The 21,282-nt window shown below is 43.2% G+C and overlaps 1 protein-coding gene across 1 annotated transcript; it reads left to right on the top strand.

Moving 5' to 3' along the window:
* The first annotated feature begins 3,560 nt into the window (after positions 1-3,560).
* TMEM45A (transmembrane protein 45A) lies at positions 3,561-18,709 on the top strand. The gene is made up of 6 exons (XM_072356384.1): positions 3,561-3,683; positions 11,940-12,149; positions 14,668-14,880; positions 15,354-15,538; positions 17,684-17,829; positions 18,547-18,709. The coding sequence occupies exons 2-6, from the start codon at positions 11,960-11,962 to the stop codon at positions 18,638-18,640; spliced, it is 828 nt and encodes a 275-aa protein (XP_072212485.1). The 5' UTR covers positions 3,561-3,683; positions 11,940-11,959; the 3' UTR covers positions 18,641-18,709.
* The last annotated feature ends 2,573 nt before the right edge of the window (positions 18,710-21,282 follow it).

The following is a 21,282-nucleotide window of genomic DNA, read 5'->3' on the forward strand; positions in this document are numbered from 1 at the left end:
GTTGTTTTCAGACAGAAATATTAAGTTGTGCCATGCTGGATTGGAGCAGGCCCAGGAGGTGCACAGGCTGTGCAGAACTGGGATGGCATAGATGTCTGCTCTGCAGCCATGCTGGAGCAAAGCCTTCTTCCTTGAAGGCAGGCTGCCATGAGGACTGCTGCCCAAAGTGAGAGAGCAAGGGTCAAAGACATGGCCTGCAGCTATCAGCACTGAAGAAAGCAGCTCATAGAGCATGGTTAGAATCATAGAACGGCCTGGGTTGAAAAGAACCACAATGCTCGAGTTTCAACCACCCTGCTATGTGCAGGGTCACCAACCAGCAGACCAGGCTGCCCAAAAAAGAGAAATACAAAGTTGTGGTTGTGGTGATAGTGGCTGAAAGGGCTGTGCCTTAAGTGACCAGGCTGAAAATGTCTCTGATGCCTTTAAGAGCCTTCTTGGTCAAACTACAGTGTGAAAGTAATCCTAGAACATGCGTAACTCGAATTTGTCTCTAATGCATTTGGACTGAGGCACAGATGTGTGGCAGTGAGCAAATGGCAAAGTACAGAGGAGAGTTCTTGCTGTGGTGTATATAAGTGCCTGATATCTCTGATAACTCTGATGAAGCAAAAAACCAGGCACAGCACCAAGAGCACTGTAATAGACCTGCACGTCTCAAAGCCACAGACGTTAATTTGCAATGCTTTCTTCAGGTAACTTCTCTGAAAAGTTATTCAGGCACTAATTGTAAATTCCTACCATAGCACTCACTCTTGAAGAAATGTTTTATGACTTGCTTAGGGGGCCGTGCTCAGTATCAGCAGCAAACAACCAACCAACCAGCCATGAGAGAGTCTACTCTGCCAAGCATTTCAGGGACTTAAGGCCAATGGATAATTATTTGAAGTTTGTTTCTTAATATTTTTTGTGGATACTTTTTCCTTTGACTAGAAAGAAAAGAGGGATCACAGTTATGAAGGAATTTTCCAGTCAAAAACAGGAGGACACAAGGGCATATGGAAATAATGAGTTTGTCAGATGGGCAGACATACAGGATGCACCTGGGTTGAGTTGGTCAAAGAATTTTGCTTTTCCATTTTAGAAGCCATAGTTTTGATTTGTTTTTATTTGATATCTTCTTCTTACCAAGTTAATAGGATTTACCATGTTGGAGAGGAATCATGGCCCCTCTCCTATGAAGAAAGGTTGAGGGAACTGGGCTCCAGGGAGACCTCATTGTGGCCTTCCAATGTTTGAAGGGAGCGTATAAACAAGAGGGGGTACGACTGTTTAAGAGGGTGAATAGTGATAGGGCAAGGGGGAACGGTTTTAAAATGAGACAGGGGAGATTTAGGTTGGATATTAGGAGGAAGTTTTTCACTCAGAGGGTGGTGACGCACTGGAACAGGTTGCCCAAGGAGGCTGTGGATGCCCCATCCCTGGAGGCATTCAGGGCCAGGCTGGATGTGGCTCTGGGCAGCCTGGTCTGCTGGTTGGCAACCCTGCACATAGCAGGGGGTTGGAACTAGATAAGCATTGTGGTCCTTTTCAACCCAGGCCATTCTATGACTCTATGATTATGAGGTAATTTTACCAGAGAACAAAAAGCTATGTAAATTGCATCAAAACCACATTATTCAAGCAGTGAGTGGTCATCTCTCATATCACAGACCTAACTTTTAATACAATGTTAAGCCTGTGAAGGAAGTGTTCATTTCCTTATGGACAGACGGAAAGGAAGAAAAGTAGAATGGATTCAATAGCTTATTACTACTTATTAGATACTAGTATCTATTTTGATTGTGTTTTACAAATTTATTGCAGAAACAATCCTGAACAGACAGGGAAAGAGTATGAACCAAACCAGTCTTTTTCACTTACTTTATTCCATTTTTACATATTTGAGTTTTCCTTAAGGAGACTGCCCTTGTATTAGTCCTCAGAATCTACTATGAACAAGGCAAATGTTCCTGTTTCATTTTACCAACAAACATTTGGGACATAACCCTTTCAGAAATGAGTAGATGCTCTTATTCCTTCAGCTAGAGGAGAGCACAGTTGTGCCAAGCTTGCGTCATGCATTTGGAACAGGTACAATGATTCGGCATCCTAATCCTTGATTTCTTGTTGATTGGTCTTTTCTAAAAAGCTCTGACAAATGCTCTGTTGCTTCTGTAGTCACTAAAAGTACTGCACACTTACTTCTCTGTAATTACCTTGATGCACATCGCTGTCATCCTTGTAGACGTGTAGAATCCCTGCAGGGTTTCCTTCCAGTTAGAGTTTTGTAATTGGAGTTTTTGACACTGGAGATACTAATTGTTACTTAGAATCACTTTTATGTCATTTAAATAATGGATGGAAATGAGGAATCCCAGGAAGTGATTTTTCTCCACCTCTGAGACAAACATCAAACCTAGGGCAAAGAGATAATTGCGATTATGAGTTTCATTTGCTGATTTAGTTCAGTCCAACTGGAAACTCTTTTGCAACAGAAGAGTATCCATTAGATAGGAATTAGCGCCATTATGTGAAATGCATTCTGCTGTCAGAAAAAATAAAAACATACTGCAAGAGAAGCTGCTTATACCAGGAAAGAGGAGCAGCTGCCAAAGAAGGTGGGTTCTTGAGCTTTGTTTGAAGAGAAGTGGTCCTCCTGGAAAATATTCATTGGCTCATTCTCTGTACTGGTGACATCACCCAACTTGCAAAGACATCTGCTTGCCAGATGCTGAAGGGTATTTGCTGTAGTACTATTTATCTGAGAGTGAAAGTGTAACTAGATACTAAAGAGACAAACATGGGTAGAGCTGGTTGAGAAGATGAAGTGCAAATAAGGGGATGGGGGTGGGGGGTGGGGATTGGTCCCTTCTAACCCAAATCTTTCTATGATTCTATGATTGGCATCGAACAGGAACACACTCATAATCTGCTTTAATCTTAACATGGGGTTAATTTCATCCATTATTTCCTCCAGGCAAAAAACTTTCACATGGTGCATGGCAGAAATTCAGGGAACTTGTCAGAGCCTCAGGTTTAGTCCCAGCTACTGATAACAGCTGCAGGGGGAACACTTTTGCTTGGCCACTCCAGGTGCCACAGATATTGCCATGTTGGCATGGATCTTGATGTTGGCATGGGGGCGGGGGGATGGTCAGGAAGGCTGATCAGACCCGTTTGTCACAGCCTCTTGGCAAATATCTCAACGGAGGATTTTTCTGAGCGTAAGATTTGAGGATTAAGTTGGTGGTGCAAGAGCTGCATCAAAGCGATGTGATTGATCGAGCATTGTTAGTAACACCGTTAATGACGGCAAAACATTTGTAAACAAGCTGTGGCATCACCCTGTCAGTATTTTTGCACATTCTTCTTTCAGATTCAGGGCTCCGCTATACATTCCTGTGTAATTACAGGGACTACAGCGACGGGTAACTATTTTCGCGGAGAAAACCACGCTCTTCAGGGAAGAAGGAAAACGAGAGAGGAGTGGCCATCCCTATCCCTGCCCCGTGCCGACCGCTCCCAGGGCCGCCCCTTCTCTCTTTCCTCGAAGCCCCCGAAGCTGGGCGAGGACTGCGGGGAGGAGCCCGCCCGCCCCCCGCGGCCACCGGCTCCAGGGGCAGCTGCAGGGCGCCCTCCCGCGGGGCAGCCCGGGCCGGCAGCGGCGGCGCCGAGGGGCAGCGGGGTAGCCGGCAGAGCAGGTAAGGGGAGCGGTGCTCCGCTCTTCGGCTCTCGCAGCCTCTCGGTTCCTTTTCGAAACGGAGCAAAGCTCGGGAAAACTTTTCCAGCCTCTGCGTCTGTTGCGTTTCGTTTCGGTTTTATGGAGATGGATCGCGTTCCGCTCGCCCAACAGCACTTAAGGCTGACTGGGTATCCAAGGGTTGCGTTGTCCTTCTGAGAAATGGCTTTTGGAGATGTCAGAGCTCAGGAACTGAACGTAGAACTACTTGAACAAGTGTGTTTTTTTCCCTGCTTCGAATGGATTCTTTGAGGATTGCTATGCACGTACGTAGCTCAGACTTGTGATTTCTCCAGCGTGTGTAACTTTGTTTGCTTTGCCTTATAGTGCTATTTTTGTCGTCCTCTTTGAGTTACAGCTTGTGCTGTTCCATACATCACCGTAAGTACTTTGTCATTTGCAAAAGGAAGGTATTCAGCATCTATCTGATATGAAAACTCATCACTGACAGCTGTTACCTTTCCAAAGTTTGCTCAGAAGTTTTTTGCCACTTTTCAGTGTTGTTTACGCAGACGTTTCCTGTATCTTTCTCTTTACAAACACTTTTGGGTAAATCAAACAGATTTCTCTCGGCTGTGGAGAGCATGGGTAGAAATATCTGCAGGGGCAGAGAGGCCAGATGAATCTCAAGGGGCAGCATGAGTAATTATGCCAGTGTTTGGTTGAACCAATCTCTGTTTGCTCTTGCATAGTGAATCTGCCTGGAAATACCATCTCATGGTGCAGCAGACAAGCCAGCGTGGCGGCACAAAATTGAGACTTGTGCTTTTCAGGCTTAAGACAGAAATCATTGAATCACAGAATGGTTGGGTTGGAAAGGACCTCAAAGCCCACCCACTTCCAACCCACTGCCATGAGCAGGGCTGCCCCATGCTAGTTCAGCTGCCCAGGGACCTGTTCAACCTGGCCTTGATTGCCTCCAGGGATGGGGCACCACAGCTTCTCTTGGCAACCTGGGTCAGCTCTTCTTGGTGCCAGAACTCTTGTCAGCTGGCTCGTGCTCTACGTCTGAGGTGTAGCTGGATGCACTCACACACTGCAGTGGTGGGGAGCAGTGGTCACTTTGATCTTCTCTAATTTGACACGAGTCAAGCAAGCTCCTAACGCCAGGCATTGTAAATAACATTGCTTTTTAAAATACCTGTGTTTTAGAAGTGAGTAGCACAACACCGTCACATTCCTTTTGTACTGTGCAGCATGAGCCAGACCTTGAGTGCTGGCACTGCTTTGTGCCTTGGATGACAAGAAGGTGCCCTAAGTCCCTTCTCATCCAGCTATGCCTGAACTAGGACCTGCTCTAACATTTTAGTGCTCTAAGAGCAAAATTCTTAAAACTTCTTCGCATGACTGTACGCTTGAGCCATTTCTAAGACTGTAGAATCTGAAATACCAGTGGTTTTAGATGAGTTATAGGTCTGTTGGGATCCCAAAGCTCCTGATCAGCAGCAATGTCCCTGCTTGAGCCATCTCCACTGCCAGCTGAGGGACAGCAGGGGCTGCTGCTGATGTAGCTTTGCGTTACGGAGGACTCATCACATTCCCTGATGATGTTGCATTAGCTCTTGCTGATTCAGATCCATCAAATGAAAGTGATCCTGTAATGATGACCCATACCTGTTTCTGTGGGGCATTTTAATTTTTCTAGCTGGAATACTTTGGAGAGATATTATATTGACTACCTTGCCAGCGCTCATTCATCAGTGTTTTTATTTTGCATCCACCCTTCTGCTGTTGAAAGCCTGTTTCTCCCAAGCAGTAGTGGGTAGAGGCAGTGAATTTGTTTACCCTTGTGACAGACAGTATATCTCTCCATGACTTACAGAGAAAACTTCCAGGTACAAAGGAAAGTCTGCCAAGGCAAAGCTCTTGATGCAAATCCCACCTTCAGCTCTGTTGCTTGGCTTTATGAGAATTACTCAGAAGAAAGCTTTTAGTCTTTTTTTTTTCCCTTCATATCACAACACAACTCTGCAAGCCCCATGCTCTATCACTGGTTACAGAGTCCAAATCCTTAAGATTTGAACACATATTTGAAATCACTTTGTTTGCCTTTTCCTGCTGATGTCCCCGGGGGCTCATGCAGGGGCCCATACACCACAGGCAGGCAGGATGGCTGGGGGTGAGGAATCATGTAATGAAATACCTTCAGAAGTCATACATTCAGGAAAAAGAGGCTGTGTCTCACAGGAGTCAGCAGTTTCCATGAGAAGCCAGCACGCAGAACACACATGCCGCTGTGCTCCAGTCTCCTCCCTCACAGGGTACAGGAGGAGCTCTGCTCTTGGAGGAACCATCTGCTTGGTGCCCAGTCAGGAGCTTTCAGTTCTAAATCCCCAGCTGATCCAACAAACTTTTGGTGTCCTGATATTTTTCTAGCACATCTAGCAGGAAGCAGCGAGAATGTAGGTAAACACACCTGCAACTACAAAGAGTTATAGCAGGCATGTCCAACCAGCAGCCCATGGGCCTCATGTGGCCTGGCACATCCCACTCTGCAGCCACTCCCTGCCCCACACCATCATGGCGGTGGCTTTGCCACACTGAATGACCTGGCCTGGCCCTGGGCGCACATTCATTGCTCACAGCAACCACACAGCACTGTGTGACTGGCACTGTCTGGGCTGAAAATGGGACATTGGGTCATGCAGTGCTGACCCAAGTGGTGGCAAATAATGTTACGCATTTTGGTACGCTGGCTGAACACAGCCCTGTGAACAGCAAATAATGTGCAGATGTGCCTCCTGTTGTCATAAAGGGACTTAAGAATAGGTTTCAAGAGTGCTGAAAAAGTCATCCCTTTTCTGGTATATTTGCGATTCCATTTTAGTCAACGTAACCATATTATCTGCAAATTTTCAAATGGAATCAGACATTCAACTCAAAAGTTTGACAGTGTCTCTCTACTGGACTTTTATAAGCATCCTCTTACCAGAGAAAGATATTCCTCGCTTCAGTTGTGCTTTATCCATGTCATCGTTTTTGGCAGTACGTACATTTGTGAGCCTCCTATTTTATGATGTTGGCCCACATCAGAGCCAGATGTGGGATGTCTTTTATTCAGGGGACCCAGGAGCAATTGCTTTAGCATGGTTTGAGTCTGATACCCCAGGAGGATCTGTGCATTGGAGCAGAGCTGAGGGAGGGGAAGGCAGGGAAGTATCTACTTGTGCTTTTTTACACTTAACTGCAAGCAGTGATAGGAAATAATGGATGTGTGATCAGATTGGAAGTCTTGGATTCTAAAAGTTTCATATCCCCAGAGAAGTAGTTGCTCTGATGTTGAGAGCCAATAGTAAGATAGTAACAGCATGTTTATTGTCCCCGGGTAACCCCTGAGATGAACTGCTTGAGTATGGGAGCAGAAACGGACTCAGCAGACATGGAGAGGAAGAAAAAGAAAGCCAAAAAATGGAGGGTCACGAGAAGTGAAAAAACACAGCATGGAGCACTCAGGCTGAGAGGGACGAACGTTGTGGAAAGAGGAGCTGCTCTTGAACAGGAGGTACTAAGAGATGCTAGCTTAGAGTTCCTCCAGTCTTAGGCCAGTATTATGGACTTCTGATCATTAAAGCCTTGGGACTTTTGTTTTTCATCCCTATCTTCTTGTGGGCCTGATAATTCAAGCAAGGTGTAAATTCTCTTGTGGGTTTCAGAGATACCTTACTCATAACACTTTTTTTTTGACCTAAAATTCTTTATCTTCCACCTCCTTAAACGAAATCTATCAAGGTTGTAGGGTTGGTGTTTTTTTGATCATCTCAAGCATGCCCCTTTCTGATGTTTGCAGTTTAATGGCTGCAGGGTAAAAGGCACTTGCGTTGTGAATGCATCTTTGCTTTCAAGTAAATTTGTCTGGGATTTTGTTCACCTCAGGTGCATTGGAATGTGCTGGATTTTGGTTTTCACTGGAAGATGTGGATTGACTAGAAAGTATCTAGCAATGTGTTACTTCCTCCTCTTATCAGTGTGCATTATTTTTACTGACGTCATGATTGATTACCATGGGCACTGTGGATGAATAAACACTGTTTCAAATATTTTAAATGCCACACTGTCTATTTCCTAATCTGTGGCAGAAAAATAACACTTTATTTTTACCATTGCAGTAACTTTGCTAACATTTCATATTCTGTTTTAACTTCTGTTATCACACAGTTCTGCAGCATTGCAGAAGAGTTTGTGGACTCATAACTCCTGTCATTTGGGGGAAAAAATTGTTTCTGGTTGACTGTCCTCTTCAACATCCTCCAGGGCCTGATAAACACAGGAAATTACAGGGCATGCTGATGTGACAGAAGAATGTGCAGGCAGGGAAGCTGCGTGCTGTGCTGCTGGTTCTGACTGAGTGGGTGCGTGCAGCCTCGTCCCTCTCAGGCTATCCTGCCTCAGGCTCTGGATTTTTAAATGGAGAAGGGAAGAAAAGCACATCTGTCTACTTCTCTAGAAAGTGACTGAGCAGCAGTAGCCAGCTGATGTTGCTTACTTTTCCATACAGCTCACAAGTCATGCTTCAGTCCCCACATTGCATCCTCAAGAGATCTTGAGTGAAACCTGTGAAAGTTATGAAGCTTTCCTCTCAAAAAATGTCAGAGGATGTTTGAATCTTTTTTTTTTTTTAGATCTGTTTCTCACCTTCCTTTCATTTCTCTACTAGCATAAGTGAGATAATTTTCAGGCTAGAAAGGCAGCTTTCAATACCCAGGAAAATGCATACCATTTCTTGCATGCTTGGCTTGATCATTCCCTCCCTTCCCTCTTGATCCCCACATTCCCTTCTGACCCCAGGGAGAAAGGTGCAGCCTGAGCTGGGGAATGAACACCCAGGGTACACAAAGCTTTTACAGTTACAAGCGGAATCTGTGGGCTGCCATCGACAACCTGTATTTGCTTGGCAAAGCTTGAGTGTAAAAATACTTTTGCAATACCACCCAGCATGTAATTTCTGGAAAGGTTTAAATCATGCAAAACTTTCTGTGATTACTGCAAGCAAAATGATACTTTGAGCTCACATGTGCAGGGAAAAATACGTGTCTCACAGTCACAAGTAGCTGTAAATTATTCTCATTCCTTATTCCAGTCAGCTGCAGAAACCTTGCCTAGTGCTCAGTATTTGGAAGCTACCTAGACAGCTGTTCTATTGCCATCCTTGTGACTAGTTATCTTTTCCTCCTCTTCTCCTGACACCACAGGACCACTGGGTCCTGGGTGAGACTCATAGAATCATAAAATCGAGGGAATCTTAAAGATCATCAAGCTCCTACCCGGAGTTGGAATGTAAATGTAAATGTCTAGTTTAAAGCCATTCTCCCTTATCCTAATCCCTATTAGACTCTGTAAAGAGTTGGTCCCCCTCCTGCTTATTATAAGCTCCCTTCAAATATTGGCAGGCTGCAGTGAGGTCTCCCCGGAGCCTTATCTCCTCCAAGCTGAGCAAGCCCAATTCCCTTAGCCTTTCCTCATAGGAGAGGTGCTCCAGCCCTTTGATCATATTCGTGGCCCTCCTTTGGACCCACTCCAAGAGCTCCATGTCTTTCTTGTGCTGGGGGCCCCAGGTCTGGACACAGTACTCCAGATGGGGCCTCGCAAGGGCAGAACAGAGGTAGACAATCCCCTCCCTCACCCTGCTGGCCAACTCTCTTTTGATGCAGCCCAGGACAAGAACAGCCTTGGCATTCTCTCTGTTTGCATCCCTGGCAGGTGCTGAGCTCTAAGGAAGGGTTGGCAGATGAAAGTGTGGCTGTAGCTCTTAGAAAGAAGGGGATATGCCAGCAACTCTGGCCCTTCTGGATGGAAGAAGTTCTGGGATGTGCATGCCCCACAGCATCAGCTCTCCTGTGGTTTATTTGCTAGCTTATCGGATAAGACTTTGTGAAAATAAAGTCTCAGACTGATTACTGGGATGGGCTGCACAGAGAGTTGCTGAATTCCCTCTGCTCCCCACAGCGGGGAAGGCAGCAGCCTGCCATGGCTGTGTGCTCCTCCTGCTGCCAGGTTCTGTGGGTCTTCACAGTGCCCTTGGCATTATAGAAAGGCCACAGTGTGCAGCTGACAGAACTCATGTGCGTCTTTCTGCATAAACTACCAAACAAGTCCCCGTGTCTCCGAGTGAACTCAGACTGGAGGTTTCACTCCCCTAAACTAGCAATAATCAATTGTATTGCATACAGTAATCATTCTTTTTCTGGTTCTGTTTTGTTTTTATTGGATACGCAGTATCTGTTGCACGCATCATTCTTCTCCCCTTCCTCCTTTCCTTATTTTCTTCCTTTCCTTGTTCTGAATAGTTTTGAACAGAGTATCTTGATGGATAACCCAGATTTATGGCAGACAAACCTTGAAGTATTAGAGCTGTAAATGACTCAGGTTATTTATTAACCCAGTCTACAGACTGAGATTTACCTTTGATATTTCATATACTGTGCACTACAAATGACACTAATGCACGGTTATTTCTTTGAACCTTACTGCAGCTGTGATCTTCCGGAGGTTGGATTTCCATAGATTTCATTTAGCTTTGTAATGCATTATCCCGCTTTGATGAGTGGTGCAGAATACATTTTTTGAATGCTATGCACCTGTGATGAATAATGAAATATCTAATGAACAAACCTTTTTAATGAAGGGTGTTCATTGAGTGCAGACATATTGTGGGGAAAGGCCACTTCCTTCGCCTCTCTTCTCACATTGATTCAAAGAAGGAAAAAAACTGACAGGTCTGGAAAGACATCAGTGCCATTTAGGCCACTTGGTTTTAGAAGAACCAAACTGAGCAACAGGGCTGTCCCCTCCTGCAGACATCCCAATAAAACAAGCAGGTAAAAAACCCAGCAGCTGGTTTATCATCAGTGGCGTGCTGAGCACTGGGGGGGTTTAGAGCTCAAGTCAGTATTTTGTGAGTGGGAATGGATGTTTCCATAGCTGTCACTTTCCTTCTCAGTGGGCAGAGAGTGGCATACTCATGTTGGTTTTTTCCCTTCTCCTTTGTGGCTGTATAGGTCGCTTCTCTTCCTGCAACTGCACAGTAGTCTTATGGCAACTGTATGACCTGTGTATGTGGAAAAGTTTTCCCTTCCTAAAAATAACAAATAGAAAAATAATGCTTTAAGTGGAATGTAGCCTCCAGAAATAGGAATGGGCTCACGCTACGTGACTAGGCAGCATTACGTGAGCCATCTGCAACCACTCTGTGGCCCGCAAGCCACAGCTTAAAACTTATGCAGAACTGACCATAGGAAATACTTACTGAAAAGAAAAAAAAAACAAAGCCTCTGTATTCTGCTAATGCCCAGATGGCTCCAGTGTAGTGTGGTGGTAAGATTTTTAAGGAAGCAACAATAGTAACAGAAAGTGCATTTTGCTAATTCTCTTTAAGTGGTTATACTTGATTACATGTTGTCTACACAGAGATTTTGTATGCCTTTGAGTCATGATGCACGGCAACTTGGCTTATAAAAGCTTAAAGAAAAAATGCAGTCTGATCTTAGAGCTGTAATTTTCATGAAGAAACTGCTGGAGCCAAGTTAGCTCTCCTGGAAGCTGGGATGATGACCCCAATTATTAGGTCCTTTTAATGATGCTGCCATTAAACAGCTGGGTAACACTGATGAAGCATAACCTTATCAGTCAGCTCAGTGTACTTGATGGGGCAAAACATGGTGAGCTGATGGTACGTAATTCACCTATCAAACACTGAGAATGGTTTGATGTTTGCAAATCCTCACAAGGCATTTGGATTGAAATACAAAATAACTTATTAGTAAGTGGTTGCCCATAAGATCTGTACACAGCAAATTTTCCCCTCTGTCAGGTATTATCTTGATCTGTGGAACAGAGAAACATAACAACGCTCTGAAGGTGAAGGAGCCAAAATCTGAATATTCATCTTAACATGATCTGCTAGTGTGAGACCAACAGCGTGCCACTGTGTATGATAACTGCTTTTTGCCTTAACTCACCAGCTGCCAGCTTTGCACTTCAGGTCAGCACCCTTGCAGCTGGGTCACTTACTCCTGATCTGCAAAGCTGCGAAACTTAGGAGACTGACTGGATGTCTTGAGCAGCCGGGGGAAACAAGCACCCAAATGCGTTTTTAGATAGTGTGAGTGCTTATTTCAGTTACACTCTTTTGATTGAAGCAGAGAGATCAGTTTAAATGATAACCCACAGAATTATCCTACTATTCCAATAATGTCTGCTTCTTTCTTTTTTATGCCCTCAGGTATTGCACAATAGAAAACCATGGGCAATTTCAAAGGCCACGCACTCCCTGGAAGCTTTTTCCTTCTATTTGGCCTGTGGTGGTCAGTGAAATACCCCCTGAAGTATGTCTGTCGAAAAAACAAGAGCGCTTGCTACCTGGGCTCCAGGGCAGGATTTCAGCGCCTGGAATTTGTTGAGGGCATCATCAAGGCTGTCTTTGCCCTGATTGGTAAGTTGGGTGGAGTTGACAAAGAAAATAAAAATGCAAAAGGCTGTTCTTTTTAACAGTATTCCCCCCTCCCCCCAAAAAAGCTTGTTCTCTTGACAAAATGTATTCTGTTCTGTTTTGTTTGTTTGTTTGTTCACTGTTGACTTATCATTTTGTTTTGTTTATAATTAGTGGTGCAGGAAGGATAGCATCATGGACAGGTTTCTTGATCTTTTTTTTGTCTTGAGTTCAAGAGAGGATGCCATTCCAAAACAGGGCAGCAGAACATATTGTTCTGCTCAGTAAAAAAAACTGTGAGGTGCTCTTTGGAATCTTCTGATAGACATTTGGGTCAGAATTGGTGCTTTACTTAACTCCCCTTGGCCTTTGAATATTATGTGTTTCATAATTAGTGAAGCATCCATCAGTAATTACATCATTATGACTATAGCGTGGTTTCCATCTATAGCATACCTCCAGAGCTTCTGTAAGATCTCTTGGCTCCTTCAGAGGTGGTCCATTTGAGTGTCCATGTGCTGCTCACTGTTGCAGGGAAGGAGCAAAGGTATTTTAGGCAAGAGGCCCTCATATGCAGCCTGTTATAGGCAGTGGGGCACTGCTTAGCTCTTTTTTAATCCAGCCAATCCAGCCCACTGCTATGAATGGTTTCAGATGGCCTGCCAGCTCTCAGATGTTGGTAGGTTCTACTGAGCTATTGATATAATGTGCAGATGGCTTTTGTTAACACCATCAAAAAGTGAAAATATTAATAGAGAAAGACCAAACTCGAGGTTTTCTTGCTGCCAGGGTTCCCATTTCTCATGTTGAGGCAAAGTGGCTCACACAGTATACCAGTGAGGCCATGCAGAGGGCTGTGTAGAGACATGGAAGGCTCAGGCCATGTCTGGATCACAGTGTGCTGCACAGAAGCCATTTGCCTTTGTTGAGAAAGTAAATTAAATGGGGGGGGGGCATGGGGAGCTCAGCATACATGGGCTTCAAGTTGGAAAAGATTGTGATTTTTATTACTAAGCCTCTATTTTTATCTATTTACTCTTCTTTAAATGCTCAAAGTTCCCCGGTGTGTAATCCAGGATTTATCCCCATATGTTGTTCCAAAGCCTTTTTCTTGCTTTCCTGTCCCCTCTGGGAGCTGTACCAGTTAAGATACAGCAGCACTGAAGTAATGTTATGATTACAATATAATATGCTTTAAAAAAGTTATCAAAACCTGAATAATTATGTTCACTTTGTGGTGTGGGTAAGGGCATCTTTCCTACAAATGCCCCAGTCAGTGTCTAGAGGAAGACAGGCAACAAAAACACAAATCCAGTGGAAAGAAAAGCTATCATCTTAACTTGTAGTAATTTCAATTCCAGTAAAAAATGTGGATGAGAAAGTTTGGCAAGGATAAACACTTAAAGCAGCAGAAGGAATGAAAACTGCTGCTTCTGTGTTAGAAAAATTTGAAAGAAAGGTGAAAAAGTCTGCGTTAGTTCTGTAATGTGTCTCCTTATAGAGATGGAGACTGGCACATGCCGTACTGGGGATATGATTTGGCTGAAAAGTATTGGTGATGGTTGGACTGGATGATCTTTTAGGTCTTTTCCAACCTTGATAATTCTGTGATTCTGTGATTCTGTATTAAACAACACAAATAACTGAAATGCCTGAAAAGCATGATGTATGCCAAGCCCTTCACAAACTTAATTGATGATATAAAGTGTCCTAAAGCAACTTTCCCTTTTCTAGAACACTCTTCAGTTATCAAGATAACAAGACACCAAGGTAGGGAAAACGATGGAGTAGCATTACAAACTCTGTCTATGTTCTCATGGGACCTTTAATAGCAATGCACAGCGGAAGGATTTCCTTTTATGGTTCTGTCATAAAGATCTCCCTTGAACTAAGAGTTTGAACTCTGCCATCAAGCATATTGCAGGAGACTGAAACGGGAAGTCTTCCTTTTGAGAACTTCAGCATGTGTTAAACTCATGTTTGAAACACTGGGAAAGACAGCTGAAATTTTTACTCAGTAGCGATTGTTTAAAAATAAAAAGGAGAAGAAGAAAAAAAGCACATAACGGCCACATCCATTTTCACTAGTGGGAACTGCAGGATGCACATAATCCCATCAGGAGTGGTGCTGAAGCCCGGCTTCCTGTGGCTTTCTCCTTTCTGGATTGTCTGATGCTTAATATATGCTTGAGATCACTCTGTGGTCTTTCCCTCAGCAAATAAATTTACTTCACCTCTATTCCACCCACTGCCTTTTCTTTCCTGAAAATGTACAGAATATTAATGTCTTTGAGGCCTCTGTGCATTTGCACTACATCTTAGAAACTACTGGGAATGAGTGAACTGGGAAGAAGAGAGCAAAACAAAGTAATCGCATGGAGCAGACTTCTGGAAACTGGACTCAGATGTCTGACATTGTGCTGCTGTATTAGTGTATATTGCTGCCTCCGTTGTTTGTAAAAAGCCTTCTCATCAGTCTCTATCCTAAGACAAACAGTAATATTTCTCATTTCACGTGCAGGAATGGTGGCTGAGCAGTTTGTTCCTGATGGACCTCACCTGAAGTTGTATAATTACGAGGAAAAGCACTGGGATCACTTGATGAACTGGCAGCATGCCACCATGTATCTCTTTTACGGCATTTCAGGCTTGGTTGACATTGTGGCTCATGGGACTAACGCATTGCCAGTGGCCATGGACAGGATGATGCTTTCCTTAGCAGTTTTTATTGAAGGTACTCAACTTCCCACTTTACCTTTCCCTGCAGAGGTGCCTGTGAAACTGGCACACAGACATAAGCCCTTTGACTAGGATTCTCAAATCAGCCTTAGAGAATGAGCTCCATGAAAGATGAGCATTAGACACTCTGAAACCTTCAAAAAAAAACCCCAAGCATTCCTGCTAAGGATTTGTCCACGCTGTAGCCAGAGTATGGACCTGCGATACACAGGTTCACCTTTGCTTTCCTAAGCTGCTAAGATATTAACATGAGTGTTGTGAGAATGTTTTAATTAAGTGCTCAGTAGCTCAGGCATTTGCTGCAGTGTATGTACCAAGAGGGTATGCTGCCAACATGTGTGCTTCTACCTGCACAGCTGTCACACACTGGAACTACAGTACAGACATACTCCATTTTTACCTTCTGTGAGCACAAGACATCTCTCTTGTTACACTTCTTACTTAAACTGCTCACTTAATTTATTCCAGGTTTTCTTTTCTGTTACCACCTTCACGGGAGAGCCATGCTGGATATTCACGTTCATCAGTTATTACTGTATGCTATCTTCGGAGGTGCTATATGCATATTTCTGGAAGTTTTCTTCCGTGGCAGTATTGTACTCGAGATGCTCCGTACAAGCCTCTGCATATTACAAGGCAGCTGGTTCTGGCAGGTGGGTCACTGTTTTGCCTTGGGAATGCCTTCCTTCACGGGCATTAGTCATCTACCCCTTTGCAGGTGTTTGAAAGCTGATATAACATGCCTTTTAAATACAGACCTCAAAGGACTCATAGGAAACAGCACATCGTTAATGTCCCTTTAAAGAGGTATTTTACAGACAATAGGCCGCTTTACTCCTGTTGTCTTTTATCTGAATCAGTACAAAACCTAATGTGGTTTTGTTGAGCTCTCCCTTGCTATAATCATTAAGCGTCCCCTCTGATCTCTGTAACATCCTATCCAAATCTGCAAGCCAAATGGCAGCTATTTTACAGCCCTGCAATGTTTGCTGCTGTGGGAACAGGGGGTCAATGCCCAGGGGAGAATGGTAAAGGGGAGGCAAGCAGCTCCATTGCCCTGCCATGAAGAAGAATGAAGGCACAAATGATTTTTCATGCACTGAGGCAGGTTGCCTCTTTCTACATTCTGAAAGCATTTCATCGGTGGTAACCTATATTCAAAAGGTATTTAAACTCCCAACTCCTGTTAATTAGGTACTGTACAGTTTAACTTCTTCAGTGTTCCAGCATGTGAGCAGGGGAAGTAACAGTCTAAGCCTAAGTACGTTTATGTACGTCTCAGTCTAAGTACGTTTTGGACTTGTCCAGAAAGGACTCTTCAGAATGTAGCTGCCAAGTGTTGGCTTATGTGGGATTCTGTAGAATTAATGGATATTTCATAGCATCCCTTCGCTGTTAGAGAGAATCTCATAAACTGCTGCAAACTTATAACAGCAACAGGAGTACTGGTGACTCCATGTGTTTGATCTTATAGTGGAGAACTGAGGTCACTACAGTGATTTTTCTTTCCGGCATGTCTAGACTGCCTTCTCTTTTTTATATGCTGGCCAGACACGATGAATAAAAATGTTTGCTGTTCCTTAGGAGAACTGGACAGTCAGCAGCAAAGCAAACATTTAAATACTTGCTTTGGCAGGAAGACAGACCTCCTAAACGGTAGTATTTTTCTATAAGTGAACTCAAGAGCCTGATGCTGTGGCACTCATTGTTTTATTTTCTTTTTTTGTAAACATTTCTTCACTGATTTAAGAAACTTAAGAAAAGAGGAATTGGTTCCACTCTTTTATTCTTCATTGTCTATCTAGTCTAACTTTAAAACAAGTTATTTCATCAGCTCCGGAGACAATGTGTTTTTTGTTTCAAAGAAAAGGCTGAAGAACTAAAAATACAAGAGATTGAAGTGCACTTTTTTTTTCACACCCACATTAGACTTCAACCGTATGCGTGACTAAAAACCACATACTGGCTGCAGCATGACAAATCTGTAGAAGGTAAAGGAGCTTTCTTTCTGCATCATCAACACCTTCATTCATTGAATTCTCAGCGTGTAAATGCAAAATGCTCTCCTCCCCTCCTTCTTCCTTTCCCCCTCTTCCCAGCTCCCAAATCCTCAACTAAATAGCTGAGCTTTGAAGAGTGTCATACAGTACAGAGGAGTGGTGCTGGTCGGGTCTGACTCCTCACCAGCCATGGGGTTACTAATATTCTAGTTTATGGAAGGATATTAATTTGGTCTTCCCTAGCTCTGGCTAAGCAAATCAGCTATATATTTCTCACAAGTTCGTAGCCTTGGGTGAAAAAGCTGCATTTTCACTTTATTTCAAAACCTGATTATTTTCCTGGATGGAAGCAGATCTAGGGCTTGCCTTTATTGATTTGTTATTCATCTCCTGAATTGTTTAACACATTCCTGGACACTGTTGAGAAGAAGTGAATACATGTGAGTGGCTGGGTGGGTTTTTTGCACAGTGATGAGTTTGCGGTTTGTAAAACATGTGGCTGAGAATCAGCCCCTTTCACTACTACAGTTGGTTCTGGTTGCTCTGAGCCTTGTTGGACCACTCAGTCACTCTCTGAACAAGAGCACAGGGACTCTGAAACTGGCTCTGTGTCTTCAAAGGCATTTCTTCACAAAGCTTTGTGAAGTTATCCATCCCATCTGTGTGTGACTACAAATCTGTTTGTACCAGCACTATAAGCAAATGGAATGTCTGCTGTGTGATGGGTAGCATAATATATGATACGGCACAGCATACACATCACATGATGTCTGCTAAATATCTTTTCTTTTGTTGCAGATTGGCTTCGTTCTTTATCCTCCAAATGGGAGCCCAGAGTGGAATCAAATGGATCATACCAATATGATGTTCCTGACCATGTGCTACTGCTGGCATTATGCTTTTGCTTTTCTTATACTTGCAGTGAACTACACAATTGTCAGCTGGTAAGTTAACTGACAGCAGCTGTCTATAACTATGGAGACCTGTTTGTTTACCAGGAGCTTTATTTTTGGAAGACTTATTCAGCAAATCAAACAGTTTCCACAAAGTAATTAATTGTCTTGGAAGGTAAAATAAAATTAGCTATAACTAATCAGTGAGGAAAACGTGACTAGTTGCTTCAGTAGAAAGGAGAAAAACATTAATCAAATACAATTTGGATAGAATAATGCTTCTAGCATTGATAGTCTTCCACATCTGTAACTGCATAACTTGCAGTGAGTTAGAAGTTGGGGAGACCTTTTTCCCTCTTTTCAGTGGTTGTCCTTACTAATTCCAACTGGATTTAACAACACACTTAATGACTTGAGGCTGATTGGTCAGGTTTCACTGCTACTACTTTCCTTTGACTGGACCTGATTTTTTTTTTACTAGCTGGTTTCATCCTCTGATTTCTAAAGACAGTCCTTTTCCTTGCTTCACAGTGCTAATTGTGACAGAATGCTGACTGCTGTGTAAACTTTGCTATAAGAATGATCCTGATCCTCTTCACAGTGTCTTCAGCAGTGGCCTGTTACAGGTCTTCATAAATCAACCATCTGAAAGCCCTGATTAGATGCAAGAGTTGAATAGTTTTTTACCTTCTAAAAGCTGCCACGTTTGTCTTTGAGTCGCTGTCTGATTCCTAATATTTATGACAAAACTTTCTTTCTTTTCTCCAGGGCAGTTCGGTCAAAGATTAAACAGTCTCAATCCATGGAAATGGGATTACTGAAAACATCTGAACGAGATCAGGAGTCAGAAGATGAAATTTAGTATGAATATGGCTCAACTAGTTTGCCCGCTCTACCATTAGGCTAACTGATACCTCATTTCTTGAATTGTTTACCGTCTTATTTGCTCTTTACTACAGCTTGCAATGGAAATATCATAACCTAAGAACTGTCTACATCTACACAGTTAGTTCTTTATTTGTGGAGGGTAAGCCTGGTATTGATTCCCGTTGGTGCCACTAGTACCTTGCTTATCACATGCCTCAGTGAAAAACAGACTAATATTAGACATGCTCAAACTTGAGCGAGGTGGCATTACCAAGCCTGTGTGTTAGACTCATTAAAAGCTAAGCAAAATGTTTTCCATCTGCTGCTGAACGAATGGTTTTGTTTCCACAATTAGGGTGTCCAAATAAGTGCGTTTGTTGAACTGCAAACAGCACAGTGCATAAACAAATCTGCGGACCTGGAAGAGAGTAGAACAACATACAAAATCACAGCCTTGCAGCTGTCTTTTATAACAAATTTTCATCTTTGCTTGTGGCTTTATGTTAAATGGAAAGAACTACTCACAGCAAAGCCCTTCAGCATTTCCTTCAACAGTGTGCTGTGTGTTCACTCCTAAAGTTCTGTAGGAGGACCAGAGGGGTGTATAGTAAATGAAAACCACCACAGTTCTCTCCTTTGCCTAGATAGTTATGCCTCTTTGCTATCATTTGGCTTTGAAAGGCAGTGAATTGACTCTGTTTCTCCCCAGCACACAGAGAACCTTCTTTTCCAGTAAAGTCGTCTTGCGTCAGCCCCTGGCTGAAAAGGCAGTTCCTTTCCCCAGTCTATTTCCTTCCCTTAGGTGGGATTTGGTGCAGTTTCAACAAGGCTTGGGGGCAGACATGCGTCTATACCCAGCAACTGGATTAGGACTAGGTGATACTGAACTGTGAGGTGGATGAGGTGGATACGCACCTCTTCCCACAAATGCTGAGCAGTCTATACAATGCAAAACAGTGGTCAGTGCAGGGACAGAGGTTCTGTGCCTAACTGGCCACTGCACTCTCTGTATAATAATAATTTAAAAATCCTTTTTTATTTTATTTTTATTTTTATTTTTTATTTTTATTTTTTTTTCCTTAATTGCATTTTCCTTTTCCACTGGAAAAGCTGCAGCCAGGCCCTGGGTGCCCTCTCCAACACTCAGACTCACTTGGGATGTGCTCCAACCTCAACGGTTGCAATAGCAAAATAACTGATACGTGGCAGAAGGCAGCAGAAAAATAAGTGTTTAAGCACACTGCCCCCGTGGGGCTAACTCCTGCAGCCCGGCTCTTTCTCTCCCAGCATCTTACAGAACCTGGCTTCAGCAGCAGGGCATCATATGCTCAGTTTTCCAGGGGTCTGATGACAGGAGATGTGCTGATGGTCATGGCCGATGATGCACGGTCAGCTGTGGTGAGGTGGTTATTCTGGAAAATAGCTTCTAGCATTTAGAACATTCCACCTAAAAATACTATTTTCTAGTTGCTGATGCAGGAGTTCTGTTCAAATAATACTGGGTTTGATGCTGCAGAAGTGTTTCTTCTGTTATTCTGCTATTTCCATATTCTCCTGAGGGAATGCAGCACCAGGCTCTGGAAGAAAGAGTTACAGAGTCTGGCCTCTCCAGTTTCCAGTTTCACCAGAAGAATGAGTAATGTAAAATTACTAATTGTGGTAAGCTGATTGCTTAAAAAGATGAGGAAAACATAGTTTTTAGCTCAAGGGGATCAGAAAAAAAATAGCACTAAAGGCTTTTTCGAAAGCTATTTTACTTCATTTATAGGATTTTTCCCTTTTGTCTCCTCTCTTCCAAAGAATATTTCCTTAGATGCATGTGGTGTTAATGCTGAATTTTAGAACATCAGGCTTGCCAGTGCCTTTCTAAAATAAGCGGGGTCATTTATTTTGAAGGAGATCTTCAGAAAGAACTTTTCTTCTCATAGACAGAAGCAGTGCAAGTTTCTTTGGTGCTTTTCTCGGCAAGCCCGGTCAATACTGTACAAATATTGAGGTGCTGTATCTCCAAAGTGAAAACCTAAGCAGGAAAGTTGACATGGCTGACTTTAGACAGACGTGCCTTCTAGGAAGAGTTCAGTCAGTCCTTTTCTAAATCATTTTAGCTCTTTCTTTACCAAGTGTTATGACACTTGAATGTAGTGTCAGATGATCTATCTGAATCTACATCAGGATGTAAAACTAGCCGGCTCCCAGACATTTCTGTGTTTACAAATGTAAACTGGGAAACTGCAAATAGGTGGTCTGATATCACCGTTTTTCTTATTGTTTGCTCCTTTTTACTATCTTTCTCTGAAGTGTCTCGGAGATTTTGGCAAGCTTTAACAAAGTGTGTCTCAGGACATCACTGTAGAGTAGGTATCAGTATGGCATTTTTGTAGCTCTCACTTTTGCGGCAGTTTTACTGAAAACTCTGAAGGGATGGATATTTAATTCCCTTTGAAAATCTAAGACTTGAATCTGATTACTGCAGTTCCATTAAAATCAAATTTTCTGTGGGTGCAAGGAGAAGGATCCTTCAGTTTGCTGAGGAGCTCATCTGCTAATAGCATCGGGGCTACCTAAGCCAAATGCAGTGTATCACTGCACCCAGCTGTAACCTAGTACTCACTCATTGCACTACATGGCTGAAGTGCT

The sequence above is a fragment of the Excalfactoria chinensis genome, chromosome 1 (genome assembly GCF_039878825.1).
Source record: "Excalfactoria chinensis isolate bCotChi1 chromosome 1, bCotChi1.hap2, whole genome shotgun sequence".
NCBI classification, from domain to species: Eukaryota; Metazoa; Chordata; class Aves; order Galliformes; family Phasianidae; genus Excalfactoria; species Excalfactoria chinensis.